Source organism: Megascapheus bottae, chromosome 1, assembly GCF_031878675.1.
Source record: "Megascapheus bottae isolate mThoBot1 chromosome 1, mThoBot2.hap1, whole genome shotgun sequence".
Taxonomy (NCBI): Eukaryota; Metazoa; Chordata; class Mammalia; order Rodentia; family Geomyidae; genus Megascapheus; species Megascapheus bottae.
The window spans coordinates 89,282,846-89,309,944 of NC_143509.1; the positions used below are offsets into that span (position 1 = coordinate 89,282,846).

The 27,099-nt window shown below is 33.1% G+C and overlaps 1 protein-coding gene across 1 annotated transcript in view; it reads right to left on the reverse strand.

Annotated features, from left to right (window-relative positions):
* The window catches only part of Tmprss15 (transmembrane serine protease 15), a 93,699-nt gene that overhangs the window by 22,887 nt on the left and 43,713 nt on the right, over positions 1-27,099 (reverse strand). The window contains exons 12-19 of the mRNA XM_090333295.1: positions 24,218-24,323; positions 23,762-23,909; positions 21,484-21,619; positions 15,929-16,018; positions 13,480-13,605; positions 12,587-12,727; positions 9,874-9,984; positions 8,729-8,861 (exon numbers count right to left, since the gene is read on the reverse strand). Coding sequence (XP_090189421.1) covers positions 8,729-8,861; positions 9,874-9,984; positions 12,587-12,727; positions 13,480-13,605; positions 15,929-16,018; positions 21,484-21,619; positions 23,762-23,909; positions 24,218-24,323 — 991 coding nt within the window. The remainder of the gene's footprint in view (positions 1-8,728; positions 8,862-9,873; positions 9,985-12,586; positions 12,728-13,479; positions 13,606-15,928; positions 16,019-21,483; positions 21,620-23,761; positions 23,910-24,217; positions 24,324-27,099) is intronic.

The following is a 27,099-nucleotide window of genomic DNA, read 5'->3' on the forward strand; positions in this document are numbered from 1 at the left end:
AGTTGCTTAGTTCTGAATATTTCATTAAATTTCAGTTTAATTCCAAACTCTAATTTTAAAAGGTAAGAACTGTATGTTTGATCTTAGATAAAAGTATAACTCCTAGAACTTAAAGTATCAATTGATGAGAATAATAGGATGAAGTCACTGCCTACTGACCAAAAAGTCTGAAAACCCTATGCAAAAACCTTATATATCCACATTCTCAAATCTGAATCTTAATCTAAGATTTCTCTTAATTTTCCCATCCCTCTTAAACTCAGATGGAGACTTTCTTCTACTGGTAAATAACAAAATTATGGAGATCTTATCTTTTCCTGCAGCTACCTGTTGCCTCTTCAAAAAAGGCCCAGTGATTTTACATATCAGTAAACCACTTGAGCCACAACTCCACTTCTGGCTTTTTCTGTGATTAATTGTACATAAGAGTCTCAGAGACTTTCCTGTTTGAGCTAGCCTCAAACCATGATCTTCAGTTATCAGCCTCCTATGTATCTAGGGTTATGGGTGTGATTATCAGTGCCCAGCTTTCCTTTCTTTCTTTCACTTCAAGAAAGAGTTTCTGTCTGGTACTCTTCATTCACCAGAGAATTTAGGAAATAGAGATGAACTGTAAAGTTCCAGAATTTAGAATCTCATATTCTATTTGATAAGCAGATAAAAGCAATTCAAGTACACAAAGTCTTTATCATTGCTTTAAGGAAACCTCAAATAGATTCTCCAAAGCTGTGATGATCCTAGCTACTGCTAGTGTTAGAGATTAAGCTACTCCTCCAATGTAGGCAGAAAAATCACTTTATTTAATGGTTTGTATTACATATATTTGCTAATGCTTAGAAAACATTTTAGTCAGGAAGTCCTTAAAAGCAAAAGGAGTTTTAGAAATTCATGTTTCATTGAGGTCCTGAGGGAATTTACCAATGTAGTCCTGTTACACTTAAGGACTCACACATTTATAGATAAGAGACTGTGCCTCAAATAGGCCATAAGGCACTTAAAAGTTTTATTGGTTGGTTGTGGGACCTGAACCCTGGGCATGGGCGTTGTCCCTGAGCTCTTCAGCCCAAAGCTGCCACCCTACTCCTTGAGCCACAGTGCCACTTCTGGTTTATTAGGAGTTATTTGGAGATAAGAGTCTCACAGATTTTAGTGCCTGGGCTGGTTTTGAACAATGATCCTCAGATCTCAGCCTCCTGAGTAGCTAGGATTATAGGCATGAGCCACCATGCCTAGCTAAGGCATCTGAATTTTACCTTTGGTAGAGTTTGTGGTTATCACACAAATCTAGGCTTAAAAAAAAACAACTCTGAGACTAGAAATAATTCTAGCTAATTTGGTAAAGATGAGAGGTTCATGGTTTATAGCCATCCATGGCCAAAAGGCTAGTGAGATCATATCTCAAAAATCATGCTGGATGTTGTAGAGTTCACATTAATAATACAAGGAATTATAGAGGTAAGAATATTACAGTATGGGGCCATCCCTGGCCAAATGTGTGAGACTCTATATGAAAAGTTAAAACAGAAAATGCTACATTCATAGTTCAAGTAAAATACCATTTGTTTAGCAACTGGGAGATTCTAGTTCAAATCTATTATCACCACATTTATATATGATGTGTGTGTGTGTGTGTGTGTGTGTGTGTGTGTACACGTGCACGAGCATGTGGATCTTGTAGTTAGAATTGAGTGGTATCCTTTGTTACTGTGGGGCAATGCTTTTAAGTTACAGACACTTTCTAATCTTCGTTTTAAACAAACTCTTTTCTAATTTGTTTGCTCACATTCCCAGTATCCATATTCTACTGATCATCTGCCATAAGCGAAACATCCTTCTTGGTAGTTTTCTGTGTCCTGAGTGTCCATCACACATTCTAACAGAATTAGCTTTATCAGTGAATGTACTCAACATTCCCCAACCTCTTCAGTCCATTAGAGTCAGAAACGGTGAGAGGATCCAGGAATCTATGTTTCAGCAAGTGCTCTGTTGGTTTTGATGTCTACTATTGTCAAAAAACTCCCGTCCTATCCAAATACAAGATTTTGTCCTTGTTGAAGGTACATTTTGATTCTGTGGTACTTTCTAGTTATCTGACCATCTGTTTTATACAACTTGATACTAAATGAAAGAATATTTTCAAGAGGTATCTTTGTTAAAATATTTTATGAAAAATATATTTCTGATATGCTGACTTAACATATCACACATCTACTTCTGGCATGCACCATGAGGGATGGTGATTAGTTATTTTATATGATTATTTTACATGAAATGAGAGTATTTATGAGCAATTGATATTCAGCATATTTATAGAGGATATTTTATATAAAGTTCTGTGTTATTCAACTGATGTCCTTTTCCCTTCCACTATCATTTCTTAAAAAGGGATTTAAGAGGGGATTCTGTGAAGATTACTGTTAAAATGTCCATTTTCTAAATTTTGAAAATAACAAGATCTGAAGATTTATCTAATGCTATTGTCCACTTACCTAAGTCAGTAAAAAATTAGTATAACATAGAGCAAACAACATGTAGCATTACCTTCTTGAAATATTAATTCTTCTTGTAACTTAAACCCTGATTACCATGTTTAAGGATGCTTATATACCCTTAAAAGGCATTCCTGACTTCAGAACAAAATTTATTCTATAGTATAAAAGGAAAATATAGATATGGACATTATTATTTTAGGCCATATATGAAATATAAAAATATAAATGAATTCTGGAGAGAGAAAAAAGAATAACCCAAGGCTACTTGCATGGTATTAAATCTTTTGCCTCTTTTCTGAGGTCATTCTCAGGTTTTCTCTCCTTTGTCTACTCACTCAGACTGCATTTGCTTGATAAGAATTCTTCCCTGAAGCAAAAGCTTAGGTAGAAATGTTTTAAGCCATTGGATACACTAAAGCTAAAAGGAATAATAATGTGAATACTGCAGCCAGGCACTACAGGCTCATTTCACACCCCAAAAGGTTTAACTAATGAATACTGCAAGGTGAGGTGGAATTAGCCTAAAAGGTTTTTGGAGAGGGATGGACCTTTCTTTTCAGATTGGAGAGAAAGGAAAGAATTGATTTGGTAAGGGAGAATGCAAGGAGGAACATTTTTATTGATAAGGATAGGGTGGATTGAAAGAATTCTATAGTCCATCATCGCACTAGGAGACTCACTGTATGGTGCAGTGGTAGAACCGTTGTTATTGAACTGATCACACGTCATCTACAGCTACTTGTTCATTTAGCACAATTGTGGCCTTTATTCACCTCTAAAATAACTCTTAGCAGATAAGCTTCATTAAATTTAGATTTTCTGACCCCAGACCTCAAAAGTTTGGGACAGTTGAATATATGTAAAGAATTGTCCATCGATTAGTTATTCTAACCAAATAAATGTCTTCCCTTGTGGAAGCTACTGAATTAAGGGCAAGACAGAAGTCAACTGATCTGTTGATCTGTTATTTTATATTAAAATTCTTGTCAATATGACAAGCTAAGGAAACCTGTGGACTAAGTTAGAATGGATTTTGGTAGAATGTTTTGACCTATGGCAATAAATTAAAAAAGTTTCTGTATGGTTTGTTTTGCGCTTTTGTTTTGTTTTGTTTTTAATACCAAGTGAAATCAAACCACCAAATGTTCTGCCTGTAGCAAAACAAACTTGAAGTATTATAAGGATTATGAGTTCCTTAAATGTGAACCTATTCCCTACGGATTACCTAGCTCTCATGGAGACTAAAATCTCAGCTTCTCATTGTAACCAAATACTTTATCCTCTTAGCCTGGATTGAATAGATATTTTGTAGCCTGTTATAACACTACATTGTTTCCATTTATTTGAAAAACTTAAAATAATATTTTACCCTCTCCTACTATTTTCAAAACACCTTTCAATGGTCAAGCATTGAAGTAATTTCATTTTATTTTAATTTGGGTTTGAGAAAAAGAAATTCAAATTGGTATCTTTTATATATCAGGTAATATTGTGCAGAACTATATTGAAATATAAAACAATACCAATTTGCAATAGGATCACTAGGTCTTCTCTTAAAAGTATTTTCAAAATTCTGTAAGGTTTTTGAGAAGCTGATGATTTAGTTTTTAATAGAAAATCAAGTGCATTGCTCCTATACTGGGTTGGGAACAGTGTAGTGTTCTTTCCTAGAAAATACCGTGTGAAAAAAATCACTCCTAAGTTTCTGTACATTTATTTTTTCAGCAGGTTAAATTATTTTCATTCTTTGAAAAAAGGCATAGCTGTTATTCAAAATAATTTTACTTATGCATGCTATAAATGGGATGGAATTAAATGCTCAATATAAAAAAAGTGAAGACTGATGAAATCTGTCTGAAATGATTTACAAGAATCTGCAGGGAATTGCAGTTTTTACTTCATCTGCATAAATAATCTTGAAAGACTACACTGCCTTTTTAATAAGTTAACTTCTAAATTACTTTCCACTATGCTAAACACACGTCATTTAAACTCACTAAGTTTTCTTTCACCAATCTAGATGAATTCTCATTAAGGTTTTAACTTTCTTTCCATTATTAGAGCACTAAGGAGACTTTAATAAGCAAGTGCAGGGACAAAGATTGAAGGTCTTGGCATTAATTACCCTGACTCATTTGAGAAGAAAGGAAATACCTGGCCTTCATCAAAACCACTGTATCTAGTGCAGTGGCAGGGGGCAGGGGAGTTGGGGTGGGGGAGAAACACTACTTGTTTTATGCACAGTAAGAAATGTAGCTCTCATCTCTGTCTCCAGCTCTAAGGACTCTGATCCATAGGAAATGAGGTCAGTGAAACTCACTAGCTGGAAGAAATAAAACCATGTAAATAAATAGTAAGTTTCCATCTACTCCCTTTAAACCCTTAGGATGACTTCCCTGATATATCTAAATTGAATTAAATACATTATTGTATTTATTGCATAATCTATTTTAATTGCCTATTTGTCTATATGCACATATGTATAAGCCAAAACTTGTGGGTTTCCTTTTTTCATTAATGGCTGAAACCCAATACCAGGCCTAATCTTTGTGTTTCTGTTGTAATGAAACTAATATATTTACATTGTGTACTGTTAAAATATAATAACTATTTATACTTCCTTTCCAGTAAAGTATGGCATGAAACTGGAGGAATTAGCATTATAACATCAATCAATATACTGTTTTCACACCCATCTAAAATATGATTTTCAAAGAAAAGTATAGATCAATTTTCCTTCTGTGAATAATAGACTCCTCTTCATACCATGCATCCTCAAGAAAGCAATTGAGTGAGGATTCACAAATCTCAATGGGGAAAAAAAATTTCTGCTTAGTAATGTGGTAAACTAGAACACAAATTTCCTGGGCAAATTTCCAGGCTATTTGTATGTACCAATTTAGAAATTCAAAGTATCAACCTCTTCAGCTTCATCTTTCCACTGAGTCTAAAAAACAGCTCCTTAGATTTAACAATTTTGACAGTGCAACCAAAACATTTCCAGTCCCATTCCTATGAAGTCACTATTCAATTAAAATCATTATGGAAATAGGAGACTGGAGTCAATTTCAATTCACCGGAGGTTTACTTGATGTGACAAATTAACAGCTGACAATTTCCTTGTTTTCTGTTTATTCAAAATCAATACTCTTCTTACCACCCAACCTCTTCCAAGCTACTTTTGTTTGTAAAAAAAATGTAAAAATTGTAAAAAAAGAGATGTTTTTAATTAAAAACTGTAATGTATTACTTTAAAAGATTGATGTGAACATACTTATTAACATATATATATATATATATATAGAGAGAGAGAGAGAGAGAGAGGAAGAGAGAGAGAGAGAGACAGAGAGAGAGAGAGAGAGAGAGAGAGAGAGAGAGAGAGAGAGAGAGAGAGAGAGAGAGAGAGAGAGAGAGAGAGAGAGAGAGAGATAGGACAGGAAGTTTTTGACTAATACACATAGCCAAATTCATGGTTATTTACATAATGTATGTTAGGATTCACTTTCCTTCTTTCATTCCTGCTAAGAATGATCTTCTTCATAAGTCTGATATTGGGTCTGCTGGGAACTTCCAATGATGAATCTACAGAATTTTGAAAAATGAGGAAACTGGATAGTTTTAATCCAAGTACAGTGAGTTATGGAGAATTTATATCACTGCTTGTGAGACCTCAGCACATTTTCCTGTGGTAAAAATATCTCCATGGCATGGTTTAGTGTTATTTTAGCTTTGGTATGCAATGCAGCTCTCCCAGTATGCCAGAAGTTAACAGCTGTTGTGGACTAAGTACTCAAATACTGCACACAGATTATTTCTAGGGAAAAACATGTTTTGGGGTCCAAAGGAAACTAAAAAGAAGGCGATTTTGAAAATATATGCATTATGATTCTGTTATATGAAATACTAGCCAGTTTGAAGAGGCTCATATAGACAAGGCAACCAAGTGCATTTGATTTTGATGAACTGGAAATAGGTGGCATTAGCTAAAATATTGATGTATGCATATGAGAGTACATGTATTATTTTCCCTTTTTGACCTTGTACTTTTTAGAGTATGTTTAGAAAATCAGGTACCAGTTTAGAATAGAGAGAAAATGATAATGCTCTCTAGTTAAATGACTTTTGGCATGCTTTTAGATAGCTAGATACATCCATATTTATAGGCACATATGCTTGAAACAATGAATAATTTATTGCCTCCATGAATACTTATTTTGTTCATATATTCTTTTCAGAAAAAGATAGTTTAGATGCGAGCAATAACAGAAAATAAAGCAAAAACATAAAATATAGTTTGGATTTTAAATATTTTCTAAATGTTCTCAAATTTTGAGTCTTGGTCTGTAGGGATGTGCTTTTGAAAGGTGGTGAAAACTTTGAGGAACCATACAATCTACTCTTGTTATCGATTGCTATCTCATATGTTCAAAGTGCCAGGACCAATTCATTTATCATTTACTGGAACTTCCAAGACTGTGAAACAAAATGATCCTTCCTATTTATAAGATGGCTACCACAGATGCATGCTAGATTGATGTGGAACTAGCATGTATCTCTTACATTTAGAGGGACCTCATAGTTTAATATGACACACAAGTGAGGAGCATGACCATGTAAATGATAAAAAAGAAACTACATGTGATGCAATATGATTGTGAATCTCCAGCCATCAGAAGGCAGTATCAAAACTGTGAAATTGTGAGTGGTAGAAGACTCAAATTATGACTACTCATTTTTTTTTTATTTTGGGGTCATTATTTTCCAGATAGGTGAGGAAGTAAGGAATGAATCATGTGAACTTAGACATTTCATGTAACATATTGCTACATTAGACCTGGAAGTATAAGTAATTTTGGTGATTCATTAATTATAATTTTTACCTGTATTGTCTTTCTTGAGTAAGTCTTATAAGTTTTCATATGTGTCAACAATTGTACTTTAACAAATATTCTCAAGCAACTGTTGTGAATATTTTCAAAATAAATTTCTCTAAAGTACTATTCTGTTTTGTTATGTTTGTTATGGAAATGAAACATAATCAGTGCTCTGTTTCTGTTATTTCCATATCTTTACTTATAAGCCATCAAATAGATAAATATATATGAAATTATATATATATATATACCAGTTATTTACAAATATTTTTTCTAGCTGGATTCCCTATACAGTACTTGGACAACTACTTATATGTTATTTACATTTTTAGCTGTTATTAGAAATCTAGAGATAATGCAAAAATATATGGGCAGAATTGTTAGTTACTTGCAAATATTGTGCCGTTTTGTATCTGCATATGTGCTATACATAGGGCTTGAACCAGGGCCTAAGGCCTATCTTTGAGATTCTTTTGCTCAAAGTTAGCACTCTACTACTTGAGCCACAGCTTCAGTCCTATCTTTTTTGTAATCAATTGGAGATAATGGTCTTATAGCCTTTCCTGTCATGCCTGGATTTGAACCACAATAATTAGAGCTCAGCCTCCTGAGTTGCTAGGATTAAAAGTGTGAACCATCAGTACTTGTCTATGCCATTTTTATAAGGAACTTGAGCATGCATGGATTTTACTATCCATTTTGGTCTAGGAACAAATTCTCCACAGATACCAGAAGATGCTGTACTTTATTTTCTTAAAAAGGTAAATGTAAAACTATAAGAAATGCTCATATGCATAGTATATTTTATCTTGTACAATATTTGCATAGAAATGTTTATACAATAAATTACTATTTGTGAAAGGAATTAAATAAAAATATTACTTCCTAACTCTAGGATATGGAAACAAGTGGTTTATGTTTATGATTGCTGTTCTCAATGTACTATGTGAAGTTATTTCTTTTCTCTTTTTCCCCCCTTATGGTTAATCGCATGTGGTTAGTGTATCTGACTTTGTTACCTGGTATACTGTATATACACTTATTTGTTTATTTGAAATAGGAAAGGGAAGGGGGAAATCAAGATGATTGGGAGAGGGTGAAGGGAAGGAAAAGGCGACAAAAACATGAGAAGGAGTATCAATGTTCGAGAAGTAATATGCCCATTACCTGACGAATGTAACTGTAACCCATCTAAACATTATCCCAACAATAAAATACAATAAAAAGGAAAAAATTTACTTTCTTCTTTTGTGCTCATGTACTTTCTAAGTTCATATGTAGTCTCTAAATTCACAAATTTATATACTAAATAAATTGTAATGTGGTGTTGTTAAAAAAGACATATTTTAAGTAATTACTTACCCTAGTCCTAGCAGCTGACAAACATCATTTGAAATTTCTGTGGTCCAATTCACAGCACAGGCTACATGCCATTTACCCTGGATGTTGAATTGCACCAACCCATTGTTGCTCATTGTGCCATTGATAAGACGCACTGCAGATTCAGGGAAGAAAGCTAATTACTAAACACTGAAAAGTGAAAGTATTGGTGTGTGGTCAATCAGAAGGTACATGATTTCCTTTAGCTCATACTATACTCCTTAGATATTTACTTATGCCTATTTACAATAAAAATTTCAAACAATTCATCCACAGCAAGTCATATACACTACACTCTTTAAATATTTACAACTATAGTTATTTACAATAAAAATTTTAAAATAATTCATCCACATCAGGACATGTATTAAAAACACCAGATTTCAACTGGGGTCATTTTTATACAAGTTAGTAAAAGTAAATGAAGTCCTTAGAATAGCATCAATGTTGTTAATAGAATATAATTTAAAGTGTAGAGATTGATGATGCTTTTCAACTAATATATAATATTCAATATTACATAATACCTATTATGTATACTTTTGTACATATAAATGCATTAAATATCATAATTATGCATTAAATATTTCCTAGTAGTAAAAGTGAGACATAGTAAAGAATGCATTCTCAAATTGTTATGCAGATCTGAAGTAGCAGGGTAGGGGTAGGGGTGCAAACTAAAAACAAGCAACACAGGAGGAGGAATAAAATATACCCAAATAAACAAGAAGGATAAGGACCAAGTCTAGGAAAATCAGTTATAACTCAGCACCTGATGTCTACTTATATTTTGCAAGAAGTGCAATACTATAAACAGTCAATCTGAGTTGTACAGAAATTGCTACTTTGAACTCTTATGTCTTGGGAGTATTTATGTCACCAATCTGATGTTGTTTCTTGTAGACTTTTTGTTATTAGTTTGTTTATTAGTTTAAGCAAGCAAAGAAATACGTAGACATGCAAATGCCCCATGTTAAATTTTCTTCTGAGCAGGTAGTACAAAAGTGTTGAGATCACTGGGAGATGTTCACACTCAAAAACTTAATATTGTAATAAACACATTGATAATGTTTGTGGAATCTAAAAAATAGTGGTTAAAGTAATATAAATAATAAAATAAAATTTACCACAATGTGCTTCATCTGAGCCATCTTTACATTGTAGCTGACCATCACAGAGATTCACAAGTGGAACACATTCTCCATTTTCACACTGAAAATTATCATCTTTGCAGGGCTCTGTAGGGAAAGAAGTTTATTTTATAGCCTAAAGAAATAACAATTGGAGCCAGATGTGGCTCACAACTGTAATCCTAGCAACTCAGGAGGCTGAGACCTGAGGATCAAGGTTCAAAGCCAGCCCAGGCACAAAAGGACCTGAGACTCATCTCCAGTTAACCTCTAGAAAATGGGAAGTGAAGCTTGGCTCCAGGGTAGGGCAGTAGCCTTGAGCTGAAGAGCTCAGGGACAGCGCCCAGGCCTAGTTCAATCCACATGACCCACAAAAAGAAAGAAAGAAAGAAAGAGAGAGAGAGAGAGAGAGAGAGAGAGAGAGAGAGAGAGAGAGAGAGAGAGAGAGAGAGAGAGAGAGAGAGAGAGAAGAAGAAGAAGAAGAAGAAGAAGAAGAAGAAGAAGAAGAAGAAGAAGAAGAAGAAGAAGAAGGGAAGGGAAGGGAAGGGAAGGGAAAGGAAGGGAAGGGAGAAGGGAGGGAGGGAAGGAAGGCAGGAAGGAAGGAAGGAAGGAAGGAAAGAACGAAAGGAAGGAAAGAAAAAGAAATAACAGTTGGGGAGTGCCCATTCCATCTCATCCCATTTAAATATTAGCCCTTTGTAAGGCACCTGGTAGAACTAGCTTTGATATTGAAAACTGTGAGCGTGGGTACTCAGAATGCACCAGAAATGGAATCCAGGTCTCCCATATGGCTTTAAAGAATTGTAGAAAGAATGACACTGTGGCTCAAGTGGTAGAGCACTAGCCTAGAGCTGAGCTGTTCAGAGACAGCACCATGCCCAGAGTTCAAGCAAAAAGAAAAACAAACAAAAAAAAAACCCTCAAAGAATTGTAAAAGGAACCTCAGTCATATCCTTTACAGCAGGATTCAGGGACGTTTCAAAAAGTGGCTATGAATCTTTGGGTAGACATATCCTCAAATCTTTTGTTACTATCACTTCAGCAAATTACCCCACTTCAAATGAACAGCAAGTAACAGCCACTATTATGCTACTCAAGCACTACCATCCCATTGATGCCTCCAGATGTTTATTAGATAGCAGTGTAGATGCTGTCTTTTGTGAAAGCAAAGTCAGGCCATCTAGGAAATAGTGCATTCAACTGAAACATGGTCAGGCAATACTGAGTAATCACAAAGTAATGGGAACTACAGTAGAGGGAGTGTAAAAGAAAGTCAAGGATGGTGGTCTGAATAAGTAAAATACTCTTGAAACATGAGAATGCAGTTATTTGTTAAACATTAAGTCTGAATGCATGACAAATATTGGATCTGACTCAAAAATAGGAATAAAAATAGACATAAACTTTAAAGATTTGGAAGAAGAAAAAGCACTTTTTTAAAAGCATGATTTCAAAAAGTATTTTAACATGTAAATGTAAATGGGAACATGTAAATGTAGTTAATGGGAATTTTAGTGACTAGAACGTTTTTAGACTTATTTTATTTGAAATTATATTTTAGCTTTATTAACTATGAGAGAAATTTCACTTACTTAAATCTGAATAGTGATTATATGCTCTAGGACCATTTTCCTTTTATGTGAGCCATTTTAGCCCTTTTTTTTGATCTTGTAAAAATAAATCGGTCTGAGTTTAAATACTCAGTGTCCTGGACTGTTAAGTGAAAAAAAGTACTTCTTTTTCATCTTAAGTATGTCATAATCATGATTTTTTTCCCGTAAACTTTTTTAATACTGTGGGTCAAATAAGTTACATATCTCTATAATATTATTAGGGAAGTACTTGTAAATGCAATTATTTGTTTCATGAACACATTTTGAATCAGATTACTGAGATGATAAGTGGGCAGAGATAATTATATTTTATGTTTCTCAGGCAAGCATTGATATTTTAACTGAAGGAATTGTTCTGTCTTTAGAAACTTTCATCTTATTTTCCAATAGGAAATAGAAAGGCTTAAAAATAGCAACACAAAAATTTATTTATACATTCTATTAAAAACTATATTTTAACACACATTATATTTATTTAAAAACCAAACAGCACTAATTCCAAGGCAATACTAATGTATTTTAATATTGTCATCATCATTGCTTGAAAATAGCCATGGTGATTTTCAGAGATTATTAAAATCATTGGGTAAAATTAGGTCTAGACAATAATTGAATCATAGATAAATTAATTGATAATCTTATTCTTGCAATGTAGCCAGACTATCTATAATTAGAAAAATCACAAATTATGATAAACAGATATACATTACCAAAACTAGATCTTAGTCTCTTGCTCTGTATTTATATCTATTTTAAATAAAGACTGACTGTAAGACCTAGAAATTTGAAATAACTACAGAAAAACACTGGAACACAAGACATAGGCTATTTCTTCCTAAATAACATTTGAATAGTTCAGCAAGTAAGAGGAGAGAAGGTATTGACAAATATACTGCATGCAACTATAAAACTTTTACATAGCAAAGAACTGATGATAGAGCCTTTAAAATGGCAAAAAAAATCATTGCAAGTTATACATCTGACAAGAGATTAATAACACATCAAAAGATGTGTGGGAATGTTAATGAACACAACCACTATGAGAAGCTGTGTGGATGTTTGCTCTAACTTTGTGATGTGATCTATAACATTCTTACCTGGCATCCCCAAGTGATACCCTGTAGTAAAGTTTGCTTTAAATCCTTTTCTGGCCACACTATTGTCAGTGATGAACAAAACAGCCATCCGATTAGTGGTGGAGAATACATCCTTCACAGGCCCTGGCCCTGTATACACGGCTGCTCCAAAGGAAAATGAATTCTCAATAAGACCTTTGAATCTAGAAGACCACAGAGCCTCTAGCGCAGATCCATTTCCAGGAAAAACATGCTCATCATGTAGCAGCCCATACAGATGTGCTCATAGTCCTTTGGATTTTAGATGCAACTTCTAAGGAGCTAACTTTGCTATTGATCTCTTTAATATTAGTAAACTCTCTGTAGCTTTATAACTTAATACAGAATTAATCATAATGTTATTTGGATTAGCACCTTGACTGTACAAAGTTCATGTTCTCTCAATTAGTGACTTCTTCCTTTTAAAGACCTTTAAAAATAATGTGAGTTAGAATTTTCTTATTTTTTTTTCTCCAAATGTATTAAAGTTGTTTGGAAATCATCACACCAGTTTGAAGAATGGAAAAGTTAATAGTAACTTTTAAGCTATTTTTCACTAATTCTTGGATTGTGGGATTGCATAGACAGTTTTTACTCGATAATGTTTCAGCTAGTTAAAGTATGGTCACATTTTTATTTTATTTGCCTATTACAAGCAGTGAAAAGAATTCAATTTTAAAAGGGATTCCAACTCACAAGAGCTCAAGAAAATAGTGTTTTGTCACCAGTGCTAACAAGCTGTCTATTGAAGGCTGATATCCTGCTGCAATGTTCTCATTCTGCTAGTTGTAGAAGTGACCAGTCTTCAGTAATGCATTCTAGCCACCCATGCCTTGAGCTAGCAAGTCTTCACAGTAGTTATGCTGCAGACTTACCTAGGAGCAAGGACTCATCTTCTTCACCGTCTCTGATTTCAACTACATCTACCACCGTTTCTAAGTCAAACTCTTGAAATTGGAGTTGTATGTTCTTTCCTTTTTGTGCATTTAGATTCCAGACACCTGAGAGGTAATCAATAATAAACTTAATTTGCAGTGCATTTCTTTGGGCTTCCTTTAAATCTTCACTCTCTGAGGAACATGAAATTATTTTTTAGCATTTCTTTTCTATTTCATAAAATTCAAGATTTCAAACAGGTGGGTTTTTGTTCTTTATTGTACAAGGAAATTCATTTGCTTGGTCAAGAATATGGTTAGTAGGAAAAGTTCAAATTTGAAATGAGTTACCAAGGATGCATACTTTTATATAAATTGTAATACTAGAATAAAATATCACAACTTGTAATTGAATCCAACTGCACAAAACTTATGAATACCAAAAGAAACTAACATTCAATTTCAATTCAATTAATTAGAGAATCTAAACAAAGTCCTGGGTTCCTTACTTGTGCATTAAGGAGCCTTCATGAAATTCTGCACAGATGTCTTTTCTTGCCTTTATTTAACCATCTAAAATATTTTTTCAATGTCTGACAATTTCTTTTAATTCCTATTTAGATTGTTGTCAATTAAAAACTTATTTCAGTGCCTAGAAATGTTTAATATTTGAGCAATTATATAATAGATCAAAACATTTCTCTGAATTTATGTTTTTATATCAGACTGCTATGTGAATTCCTACTTGGTTTAAATGATGCATACTTTTTAATGTCTAAGGAGTAGAATTAATAGTATGTTTCTCTATGAAAGTGGAATTGGATGAATTATTGTTTATTCATTTATTAGAGCAGATAAATCTTTATAATGGTAATCTATTTGCTTAACTCTTGGTCACTGCAGGAAAAAAAAGTTCACATTTTCTAACTCATTTTTTATCATTATTGTGGTGTTTCTTTCACTGATAGAATTCCCCATTTCCATTAGTAGCCATAAGCAGGCGTGGTCGTGGGAAGGACTTGTTCCTATCTAAGCCTGCTAATGTGAAAACTTTGTAGAATAGACTAGACACTCATTGTGTACCTTTAATATCATCTCTCTCGTGAATTTTCCCAGCTGTTCAGATTGGTGGAGACACAGCATTTGTATAGTCTTTGCTAACTAGTTTCTCTCAACTTAGGTATTATAACATTCCTTTTCATTATTTTCTCCTTCAGAGGTGGCATGTACAGGTGTCATTGTGTTGTTTGCTTTACTGACAGCTATATTAGCGAAAGGAATGCCAACTGGTTTCTAATGTTTTAAGCATTCCATTGACTTTGCTCTGTAAATTACAAAGTTTGTATAAACACCATGAAAATTATTTGCATACGCTAGAGGAGTGTGAAGTAAACTGGCTCTCTTACTGATCACACTCAGCTATTCCATTTGGAATCATAATAATAGCAAATACTTGGAAGAACTCTTACATTGTGAGAACTGACAGAAGTGATGTATTTTGAGGAACTGCTTTGAGTAGGATGAGATGTTTTTATTTAATTAATTAATTAATTAGTTAATTAATTAACTTTGGCAGGCCTGGGCTTGAACCCAGCACCTGAGCACTGTCCTTGGGCTTTTCCTCAAGACTAGTGCTCTACCACTTGAGCCACACCACCACTTCTGGATTTTTTTTTCTATGTATGTGGTATCAAGGAATCAAACCTGGGTCTTTGTGCATGCTAGACAAGCACTCTACTACTAGGCAAAACTCCCAGCCGAGATTTTTATTTTTATTTTACTGCTAACAAGTTAGCAATAAGTTTGATTCTTGTTATATTAATAATACTACAGAGGAAAAATCATATTAAGTGAAGTAAGCCAGACCCAAAGGAACATAGACTCAATGGTTTCCCTCATTTGTAATGATTAGTTCACATCTAGGACACTACTAGTAGAGGATTAAAATAGCTCAAAACCTGGGTACATAAAGTCATGTAGGCTGAGACTAAATAAAAGGATCTCTAGGATATGGAAATAAGAGCTTTATGTTGTGTGATTCTTATTCTTAATGTACTATGTTATTTCTCTTCTCTGTTTTTTTTTGCCCTTTAGTTAATCTAATATTGTTATTGTATCTGACTTTGTTACCTGGTATATTTTATATGTTTATTTGTTGTTTGATATAGGAAAGGGAAAAAGGAAAACAAGATGATTATAAGGGGGTTGGGGGAGGGAAAGGGGGACAAAAACATGAAGACGTGTATCAATGTGTGAGAAGTAATGCATTTACTACCTGGTGAATGCATCAGTAACCCCTCTATGCATTACCCATCAATAAAAATTATACTACAGATACACATGACAAATCTGTTCCTGTTTGACAAATTTGTCCTCCACTTTGATATTTTATTTTATAACATTGATATATATGTTCAGGGGGGTGGGAACTAGAAAAGGAACGACTTACAGAAAGCCTGGTTAGGGTAGTCATTTGGAAAGTTTGGTGAACTGAACGTTGTGTTTGGTTCCCACAGTTCAAATGGTCCTCCACAGTTTGCTGAAAAGGAAATAAAATAGTTTAGGGACTTTATGCTTCAGAGACATAATACTGTATGCTGACAAGTTTGAAATTTGTAAATAGAGTGGTTAAAATGCTAGTTTTTTGGTGTGAATGTTTGTGAGAACCTGCGTATATTTTAAGTGTATATGCATACTGTACTGAGGTTTGAACTCACAGATACATGCTTAGTTTGTATGCTTACTGCACGCATTGCTCCCAGACCTTTTGTCTCTGGTATTTTTGACATAAGGTCTCATTTTAGGACTATGTCATCATGGACCACAATCATGTTTGTAAAGTGTATCTATGTATGGCTCAGAATTGTCAGCACCACTTCTCTAAAAGTCCTTGTAGATTAGAATACTGATATCATCATTATTTTGAAGTTAGATGGATAATCTGAAAATTTTGGAGATATCCATTAATTTGATAATGTGATAGATGTTTACCTAGCTCCAAGGGCAATGAGCCAGTTAATCTCAAGCTTCTTTCTCCCAAGTATCTTCCTGTCTTACTTTGATCTGATTAACCTAAGTCATTTTCTCTATTGGGACTAAGGCTCATGAAGGGTTTGAATTGAGTTTTAGTAAGTGATGCTTAATAGAAATGTAACAAAAACAAGGAAGACAGTCAGGAATATGGCTGAATATATTGACAAGGAAGATAAATGTGAGATCACCCAAAAGAAAGAAGTTAATGTACATAGATTGTTGAAGAAGGTATTCAAGTTAAAGAAAGGGTAATTAGGAACACAGGAAAGTTTTTGACTGAAGACTGGAGTATCCAGTTTACTATGTGAGTAAATGCACTGTAGAATCTAAACAAGGATCTACTACAATATTCAACTTTACATACACATAACTCATTTAATTGAGTAATTCCCAGGTGCCATAAAGTGTTTCCATGGGAACACTGAGAAGGTAAAGTGGAATTGGAAGGAGAAAAGGAGGATTGGGCAAAGGCAAATTGATTCACAAATTTAGCCATGATCAACTCAGTGGTGTGTGTGTGTGTGTGTGTGTGTGTGTGTGTGTGTGTGTGTGTGTGTGTGTGAGAGAGAGAGAGAGAGAGAGAGAGAGAGAGAGAGAGAGAGAGAGAGAGAGATTTCCATTTTCTTTTTTAACTTAATGCATTTATTTATTTATTGTATTTTATTTTGGGGGTAATGTATAGAGGAGTTACAGTTACATTCATCAGGTAGTAGGTACATTACTTCTCGAACCTTAATACCCCTTCTAATGTTTTTGTCTCCCTTTCCCTCCCCCACCCACTTCCAATCAGCTTATTTTCCCCCTTCCCTATTTCAAATAAACTAATAACCATTTTCTATTCAAAGCATAGAAAAATACAGAAAATTTTTACACTGAAAAGTAGAAAACAGAATTTTGAGGATGTGTTAAATTTTTACTTATCTGAGTACTTAATGCAATATAAATAAAGATCAGAGATAAAATTTTAATAAAACGTACAACCAAAACTAAAAGATTGCTAAATGGAAGTGTGAAGTCTGTTTAGGAGAGCAGTTTACTTAATATTTCTTCTCTAAGCACAGCTCTTGGGATATTCATTCCTTTCAAATGTTTAAGAAGTATATTACAAAATACCTTTGAATGATCATTTCATATCAAATAACTGTCCAGTAGGATAAAATATTTCATTTACTCTCTGGGTTTAAGTGACTGTAAGGAGTGAAATTAGAAGTAGTTTAAACACATTCTAACCACAATGACACTATTTATTTTAATAATGGCATTGCTGCTGTGGGCCTTCTAAGCAGAGGGCCCAAGGATTCGTGAGAAAGGATTGCAGATATCACAGTCACGCTGTGCCATCAGGTAAGCCAACACCACTAAGGAAAAGAAAGTAGCTGTCTAGTAAAAAGAATTTTACTCATTCAGAGTGTTCAGTACTCATGTTTGTCTTTTTCTGGGAGCTATTCTCTCAAATCCTTGTACTCTGATTAATTTCTGACTATGCCAATAGGGATTTTTCACAGCATTCACTATGCAAATAATATGCAGCAGTTTGCAAAATAGTTGCCAAGAATGGATAATTTCCTTCAAGCAAGTAATTTTAAATGTGTGATTAAGTTGCTGAAGACCAGGAAAAATATGATGGTGAGAACGCCTTTACTATGTGGTGGGATAAAGAAGTGTTGCACCTTCACTTACACAAAAAGGGTTTGAATTAAAGATTCCCAGCAGAAAGCATGAAAAAATAAGCATATAGTTATAAGGAAAAATATGCGTGGGATTGGTGCTCTTTCGTGTATGCCATTAATAATGGAATTTGAGGAATGACTGAATATGTTAAAGTAGCTAGCATCAAAACATGTATTTGATGTTTAATAGCCTAGGAATAGATAACAAATAATTATTAAAGATTAAATTTTAAAATTTAGGTTACAATTTAAAGTGAATTCTCCCACGGAAGCATTGTGCTCATTTTATGAAAATTTATATTTCCACTAAAAAGTTATTATAACCACTCATGATGCAGTCATTTTGTATTAAAGTTGTGATACCAAAATTTAAACTTTATTCTTGGAGATCTCAATTTATTATTAATTGTAGAAATCTAACCAAAGATAACTAAAAAATTAGGCTACTGGAAGTAAAGATGAAATAATAAAATTAAATAAAATCATTTAAAAGTTGTTGATTAAGGAATTTAAAAGAATAGGTAATATAGAAATTATAATGTGTGACTATTAATTCAAATAAGTAAGTGTGATGATATACTGAGTTGGCCATTTCTTACAAGAGACAACTTTTGTGTGAAGAACTTGTTACTTAGCTCTCAGTATCATGTATATTAAACTTTTCAAGTTAACTTTATTTGTTATTTAGAAATAGAAAATGACTTAAATTATGACCAGATTGAGAAAAAAACATCTATAAAGTAAATATGGAACTGGCTAAAAATGTATTTTTATTTAACTTATTCTTTCTTAATTAAACGGTCTCAGTAATAAGTTCAAGTTCCCAAAATGTGAGGACTTTTGTACATGCCCACGCTATTTAGTAGTTATCTCACTGCTAGAATGTTTTGTAAATGAAAATGAGGCTTTTGTAACCGAATGTTTGCTTTTGTAAAGTGTTTTCAGCATAAGCTCCATGCTAGTATTACACACACACAGCTGCAGAAGCAGCAAGTGACTTCTGTCACAAAACAGAATTCCTGTTATAGGACTAAACTTGCATGCCTTCAAACTAGTCACAGTATCTATCCCTAAAATTGATGGTAGAAAGTGACTACACTATATTATTCATTTATTTGCGAGGGATTATTTTCTTACTTAAATGCTCTCTAAAGAGTGGAAATAAGGTTATTGCCTAGCCATCCATGGTTTACTTTTATTTTTGCTTGAACAAGTCAGTGATTTAGAAACAAAAAAGCTCTGTTCAAATAAGACTCTCACAGAACTAATTGAAAATAGCATTAAAATAAAATCATTCAGGATGCATTGGAAGGTAATTAACATTTTCTACTGTGCTAAATATTGCCTTGAATTGAATCGGTTGGCAAGTGGAACAAATTTACTCTGGGTAGATTCTACATTTGTATTTTAAAATAAGATCAATTATTATACCATTATACCTTTTCTAATGCTAAAATATGCAGAGATACTAAGCTTCCATGACATCAGGGAATTAATTATCTTTTTTTCCTTCTGGCTAGAATTGATATAATGTTAATGTAGGTCATGTAGATTAATATTTAACAAGGAAACCATATTTAAAATTTATTTGTATATATAATACTTATAATCAAAAGTTATCTCAAATATTTTATTTTAGATGATCAGATTTTGCTGTTTTAAACATAAGCCATATAAAGGTATATTATTTAAACCTTGTAAAGTCTAGACTATTTGTTGACAAATACAAGGACCAACAGAAAGCATTAAGAGAATCTATTTTTCAGAATGACATAATATTGAACTAGGAAAATGTTGGTACAATTGGGTCTGTAGTGAGTGTTTATTCAACTAGCACTAATTTTTAAAAACTTTGAATATGTATTTTTTCATAAAGAATATTGTGTATAATAAACATAGTGCATCTACACAGAATGAAGTGAAACGAAGCATAAACTCTTAAACCTCTATTAGTATTTTCTTCTACTTCATCATCATTTTCAACCTTTCTGATGCCAAAATTGTTTTGCCAAACATATCTGTCAGCAAAAAGGCCAAACTAATAGGAGATAGAAAGAATATTTAACGCATAGCAAGTAATAACTATTATAATTATGCAATTTGAGTAACCTGCCAGGTTCAAATGGAGCAAATGCAAAGTTTGATCTCAGCAAACTAACTTCTTATTCTTGTCTATCATGCACAAAATTCTACGTTCAATATCCAGCACTGGAAAAAAAAAGAAAAAGCTCACATCTTACTAAAATTTTGTCGTCAGACTTATCATACAGGATTCATGGTTCTAGTCCACTATTTTTTCAACTTCATGAATGTCATTCATGCTTCCCTAACATTTTCTGCAACTCACATTTTTTGTTGTCCATGACTTCTCACATACTAGGTACAAATAACCTTTCTTTGGCTTTAGGTGTTTATCTTTTGTATTACTATTTTGTATATGAATGATTATTGGTATAATTCATTTTTGTTTTTCAGTACTTTTTACATGGTAGATTTTGATATGATACTTTTGCCTAATGATAATGTAGTGATAATATCCTAATAGAGAGATAGTGGGGATTTAATATAGTTTATCATTGTATTTTCTTCTCCTTTCCCTTGTCAATTTCTATTAGTCTGAAAGTATTGTGAAGTGGTTGTCTCCTTTGACACAGAGAAGATGAACAGTAATGAATTTCTTTGAAATGTCAGATTTCCAATTTGACTTGAGAGCACAAATAGACTCAGGCTCTACTTTGTACTTTTAAAATAAAAATATCCCCCAGGGCTGAAAATCCTAATTAATATTCAGCTGCAAATTACTAGTGGCCTCATAAAGAAAATATATTGCAAAAACCATAGAAGGACATCATTTCAGAAAAACATATTGTTTGATGTGGTGCTTATGCTAAAGTTAAAGGCTCCATCCTTGTTATTAAATTATTCTCAAGGCAAGCTTAGAGGGCGTGAGGCTTAATGGAACCCTGAGATATTAGAATCACTCATGAGGAAGTCATGAGTCCACTCTGAGATGGCTCCTGCCTGAAATCCTAGCTAACTCAGTAGGTTAGATCTGAGGAACATGGTTTGAGACTAGCTCTAGAAGAAACATCTCTCTAAGTTTTATCTCCAACTAATCAGTCTAACTCTGCATGTAAAGCTGTGGGTCAGGAAGTGCTCTATTCGTGGCTCTTTACTTTCCAAAATTTAATCTTTGATGTTCAGTGAAAAAAACAATGGTGTTTGGGTGAAAAAAAACCCAAAGCAAAATCTATCTTAGAATATTAATGTTTCAGGAAAAAAACACATTGAAAGTACATACTTGGACGTTCTGGTGGAGGAGTTGGGACCAAAGTTGGCTCTGGATAGAGACTCTCATTGCATATCCCATGGGTTAGGTTAATATCATCCAAAGCGATATCACTCAGGAATGGATTTTTAATAGCATTAAAAGCAATCTGAAATTCAGAGACATATATAAAATTATTCCACTCTAGTCTTTTGTGTTCCAATAACCTCTCACAGGTCAACACTACAATTTGCACCTGGATGATGAGCAGTAATTGAATTGTGAAATATTTATGGATCATGCTCTTTAAATTCTTACGAGGAATCCAGCTTTCTTATACTATGTACAGTCTGTGTATATTTAATCCATATCTACTTTTTGAGTTAGACAATGTAGTTATAGTTTCTGTCTCTTTCTTGGCCTCCATCTCATAATGTTGTTATTCTGTCATATTCTGTCATATGTTGTGGCAGTAGATAGACTTCTCAATGATTTCTTCCCCTAAGAATATAAAAGATTCAGGTGGATCTTTAAGTTTGTAAGACATAGCAAATAAGAAGTGAAGAAACACTGGTGGAGATCATTATAAAAAGCATGGCGAATAAGAGGACAAGAGTTAACTATTGTCACAAAATGCCCATGCAATACCAGCTGGTCCTAGCCACGGTTCATCTAGGGCAATGGGAGGAGAATCCCTTAGAAGCACTGACCCTGGGACTCAGAAGCACTCTGGAGACAGAATCTGCATGAGAGACTCCATAATAGGCTCAATGGAACAATGGTTAGTTTGGGCCACCCTTTTCTGCCACCTTCCTTTTTGTAGAATAAACAGGTGACTGCTAAGTGCACTCCCTGCTGTACTAGTGACATGGTATCATTATCTTCCCTGGTGTTTCAATACTTGTACATTGTGCATCTACTTGATTATTCATTCACTCTATCTCGTGAACATTTTCCCAAATAATTCTTGTTTCCTTTGTGTCACAGAAAATGAAATAAAATTTCAAAATGAGAATAATAATTATTGAACCTCCACATCAGTTGTAAAATACAAATGCAATAGTACCCTCTAACCATTAGGTAGTACACTCTAACAGTCCAAAGGATACTTGAAATTGCAGAAAATATGGAGACAATGTATACTATAATTTTCCTATATTCCATAAGTTAAACTATGAGGAAGGTCATTAAGTTTGGCACAGTAACTGATTAAAAATAATAACATAAGACAGCAGGAAAAGTGCAAGACTATAATCTAATAAATTACTTAAAAATGAACAAATTATTATTTCTGTATTTTTTCATGGATGCTTTATGACTGCTGTTGAATATGTGTAATTGAAACACAAAAAGTGAAATCATGAATAAGCTGGGGCTATTACAGTGTTTGTACAACTTGGTGCTTATTCTGCTTGATGGTTAAATACAAAATGATTGAATTAAGTTTAAGTATTTTACAAAAGATGCTCAGTGAACTGAACCAAATTTCACTAGAAGTCCTCATTTCCTTTCTTCTGCTTTCATGCTGTTCCCACGCTCTTACTCCAACTATCAACAAGCAAACAAAGTTGGAAGAGAAACTTTACATAAAAATATAAATTCAAAAAAAAGAGAAAAATGTTTAAAGAAAAGTGATATCAAAGGAAAGAAATACTCAGACAGGCAATATACAGATGAGAGTCCTTCTGAGTATTACCTGGCTGATTTACAACTAACTTGTTACGAATAAAATGGAAGCCTTTGATATTCACAGTGTCTGTGTAAACATTCATCTTGCTTGAAATCAGACTATTAGAACAGTGTTAATTTGGCTAAAGAGATAATCTATCTATTTCTGTATTTTAATTGCAAAACCCTTAGGAAGCCAATATGTTAAAGTGTTAGCTGAAAAATTAATTGATCTTAATGTGAAATAAGTGATAGGTAACTTCCCAATTAGAGGCCTTGTTTTTTCAAGGAAATGTATGGAGATGAAAGCAGCATGGGGTCAGCTGGTTGAGTATTGATAGCTTGAGATGTCTTTGTAGGAAAGGATGATTCACAGGAAAAGTACAGGGAACTTGTGCAAAGTATCAAGTCCCATCTTTGATGTGAAATGAAAAGATGCAGTTAACCAGTGTGAGAAAGAGGCGAAGCAAGTCAATAAGTAAATAAAAATAATAAAAGTGTTAACCATAAAAAATAAGGTAGAAAAATGCTGGAAGTGTCTTGTCTATTCTCAGGAATATATTACTTTTTCCACCATAACCCTGAAAATTATAAGTGTAAAATTATCAGAAGAAAAGGACATATCACAAAGTATTCCACACACCTTAAATTCTGCTGTTTCATTTAATGTTACTTGTCCATAATTCCAATTTTCTCCATAATTCCCTTCTTTTTGGAAAATGGTCTTCATGTTTTTGCCATTGCTGATGTTAATGCTTAATGTATCTACATTTTCACCATACATAAAATACCTAATTTGGAAACAAGCAGAAATGTTGAAGTCTTATTACATTATTGTTAATGTATTTTAATTTATTCTAAATCCCTTCCTGTCTTTGAAACTTTCCCTTGGGAAGATGTTTGACAAGGGAAGAGAACATACAAGAACTTTACTACTTTATCAAATAATAAAAGGCACAGTGTATGGATTAAAATATTGTGCAACATCTTAATGAAATATGAGTCTGAAACCTTGAGAAAGACAATGCTATCATTAAATAAGGCCACATTTGACATGTGTTACACCATAAAGGAGCAGAAACACTGAAAAGAAACTCACCAGAAACTAAGGCAGACTGGGGCCAAAGTAGGTTCCATGGAGAGGCTTGAAAGTCCAACTCTTTCTCTTCGCCCTCCTTGAAAAGTTGGTGTAGAAATATAAAATCCTGTTTAAAAGAAAGTGAAAGTTTTTATAGCTTAAGAATTATTAAACCTTTTGTTATGTGAGTAATATTATTTGACAGGGAAAATACATATAGTAGAAAGATTAGCAATTGTTTTTATGTAGTGTAGAAGACAACAGAATGGAATCCAGAAGCAGCAAGTGCGGGGTATTTTTTTATGGTATTTTTCAAAGTACTTTTAAGTCATTGTACAAAGAGTTGCCATTTAACAAAGCAGTTTATGAATACAATATTTTCAGCAATGTCACCCTTTCAATACTCTCACCCACTTCTCTTGTACTTACCTCTCTTAGTCTTCTTTTAATTAGGAAAATCACTTCACAATTCTTCCCCTCCCATTTTAATTCCAGTTTGTTATATTCTTGGATGAATCCATAACTTTATAGAACACAGTACTTAAAAGCATATGTGAAGGCAAGGTAATAAGTTTTAAAGATCCTCAGTTTAATAATCTATTGACTACACTGCACACTTTTAAATAAAATAGTTACTTGATTTGATAAAATTTTCATCTTCCTGTGTTCTTTGCATGATAAATTATCAGATCACAGAGAAACAGGTAGCATACAATCCCTGTAAAAGCTTTCATAATGGCACAAGTGAATGCATAAAATACTTTCTGGTATAGAATTCATTATTCCAGCCAATGATTTAAGTGATTTGATATGCAAAGTACCATTAGGTAAGAATGATGAACATTATTTTGGAGAAATTTATCTCAATCTTAGTTTGTCACTCATACATTTATGGCAGGAAATAGAAATCATATAACAAAGATGATATAAAACAAATTAAATACTGGATTAATCTAATTCTATTGCAATATATGCTTTTATGAAGTGCTGGATTTAGTGTTTGCTTGAAATCCTGTGACATATAACAAAAAATACAAGCAACGTGGCATATAAAATTCAAAAAACATTCATTTGTAATATTTAGAGTAAGAAGACACGAATGAAAATTATTAGAACTGCTTATAGATACATCAATGTGTATTTAGATCAGTGAGGCAAAATTAGTCAGAATAAATATTTAATCAAGTTGAAGTAATGGTTAAATTCCTTCACAAATGTAATGTTTGTACATTTATGAGTTAAATTATGAAGTGTAAAAATATGTGTGTTCACATTTTATCTTACTTATGTGTTGCTTATATTTTACATATGCTATAATATTTCAAAAATACTGATTTTAACTTTTGTTTTAGAGTTCAGTTACACAACCAAATAAATGAAGTTATCATTGATATGGAGGTCAGATTTCAGAATCCACACTATAAAAGTGTAACTCTCATTCTGTGTTGAATTCACCTTAATTTATTCAGTTATGACATAGATTGGAAGGAAATAACTAAAATACCACCAAATATCCTGGAAAATAGCAAAATTATTGAACTACTTAAACACATTCGAAATTAGCAGCAACTCTACCATATTAACACACATCAGGCTTCCATTTATGTTTGGCCATGTTCATAGCCAATTAATTACATTCTGAAATATATTAATTCTGCTATTGACTCTACATATTTATATATTTGGGAATGCTTTTAGTAATGTCAACCTATGGATTTATGTCCACAAAAACTAAAGTAATCAAATAGATTATAATATACATTTAGTAAAAAGAATAAAATACATAAACAACATAAAAAATATCAAGTAAAATTTAATTATTGAAAATGGTAAAATGACATTAAATGATATATTAAATTACTATCTATGATATTTATTAAATTCTTCAGTTAACAAATTAAAATATGGAGAACATTCTTGATAAAATTGTGAATTCTAAGAGTAAAAAATTACAGCGCACCTGTAATTGGATGGCATGAGTAAATCTAGCCCCTCAAGTCTTTTAATTTTATCTATGGTATTTTGCCTGTGTAGGTCACTTAAGCAACACATGCCAGATGCAACAGCAATAACTGCGTTCCAACAAAACACATTTCATTTAAACTCGACCGTAATTTTTTTTTCTTTTTGATACATGGTACTGAGGAATTGAACCCGGGTCTTCGTGCATGCTCGGCAAGCACTCTACCACTAGGCCAAACTCCTGGCCCCTTTTTGAAATTGAACTATTATGCACTCATCATTAGTACTTTTTATCTCTAGGGTCATTATAGTTAAGATGTATTTCCTAGATCTATGGATATTTTTTGCCCCTCCTGGGGCTTGAACTCAGGGCCTGGGCACTGTCTTTGGACACATTTTGCTCAAGCCTGGCCTTCTGCCACTTGAGCCATAAGATTTGTTATTTTTATTGTCTTCAATAATTTTAATATAGCATACTTCCCATTGGAATCTTCTTCTGACAAGCTCTGAATTATTGTATATTTAGTTAGTTGCATTCGGAGTAAGAAATCCACAAAGTCCAAACTGTATTTTCATGGAATATCTCATCAGTGAGAGAGGTTTAGGTCAGAACACCAATGTCATTATTTCATTCTAAGTTCTTCACCTCAGAAATTATTTTCATATTTACAATATTTCTTGATAATAATTTTATGTGTGATCCAATTAGTCCTTTATTCATGATTTTTATCTCTCTCATTCAAGAAACAGAAATTCAATCTGAGATTTGCATCCTTCATAGTCTAATGATAAAATATTCTCCCATTTGTTCTTATAATTCATCTATTTATGTTGACTACCTTGTAGATTTAAAGAAAGATCTAAAATGTTAAGACTTTCGGGTTGTTTTATATTTTCTTGACTTTTTGAATTTGATACATTTATTTCTCTGCTGTTGCAAC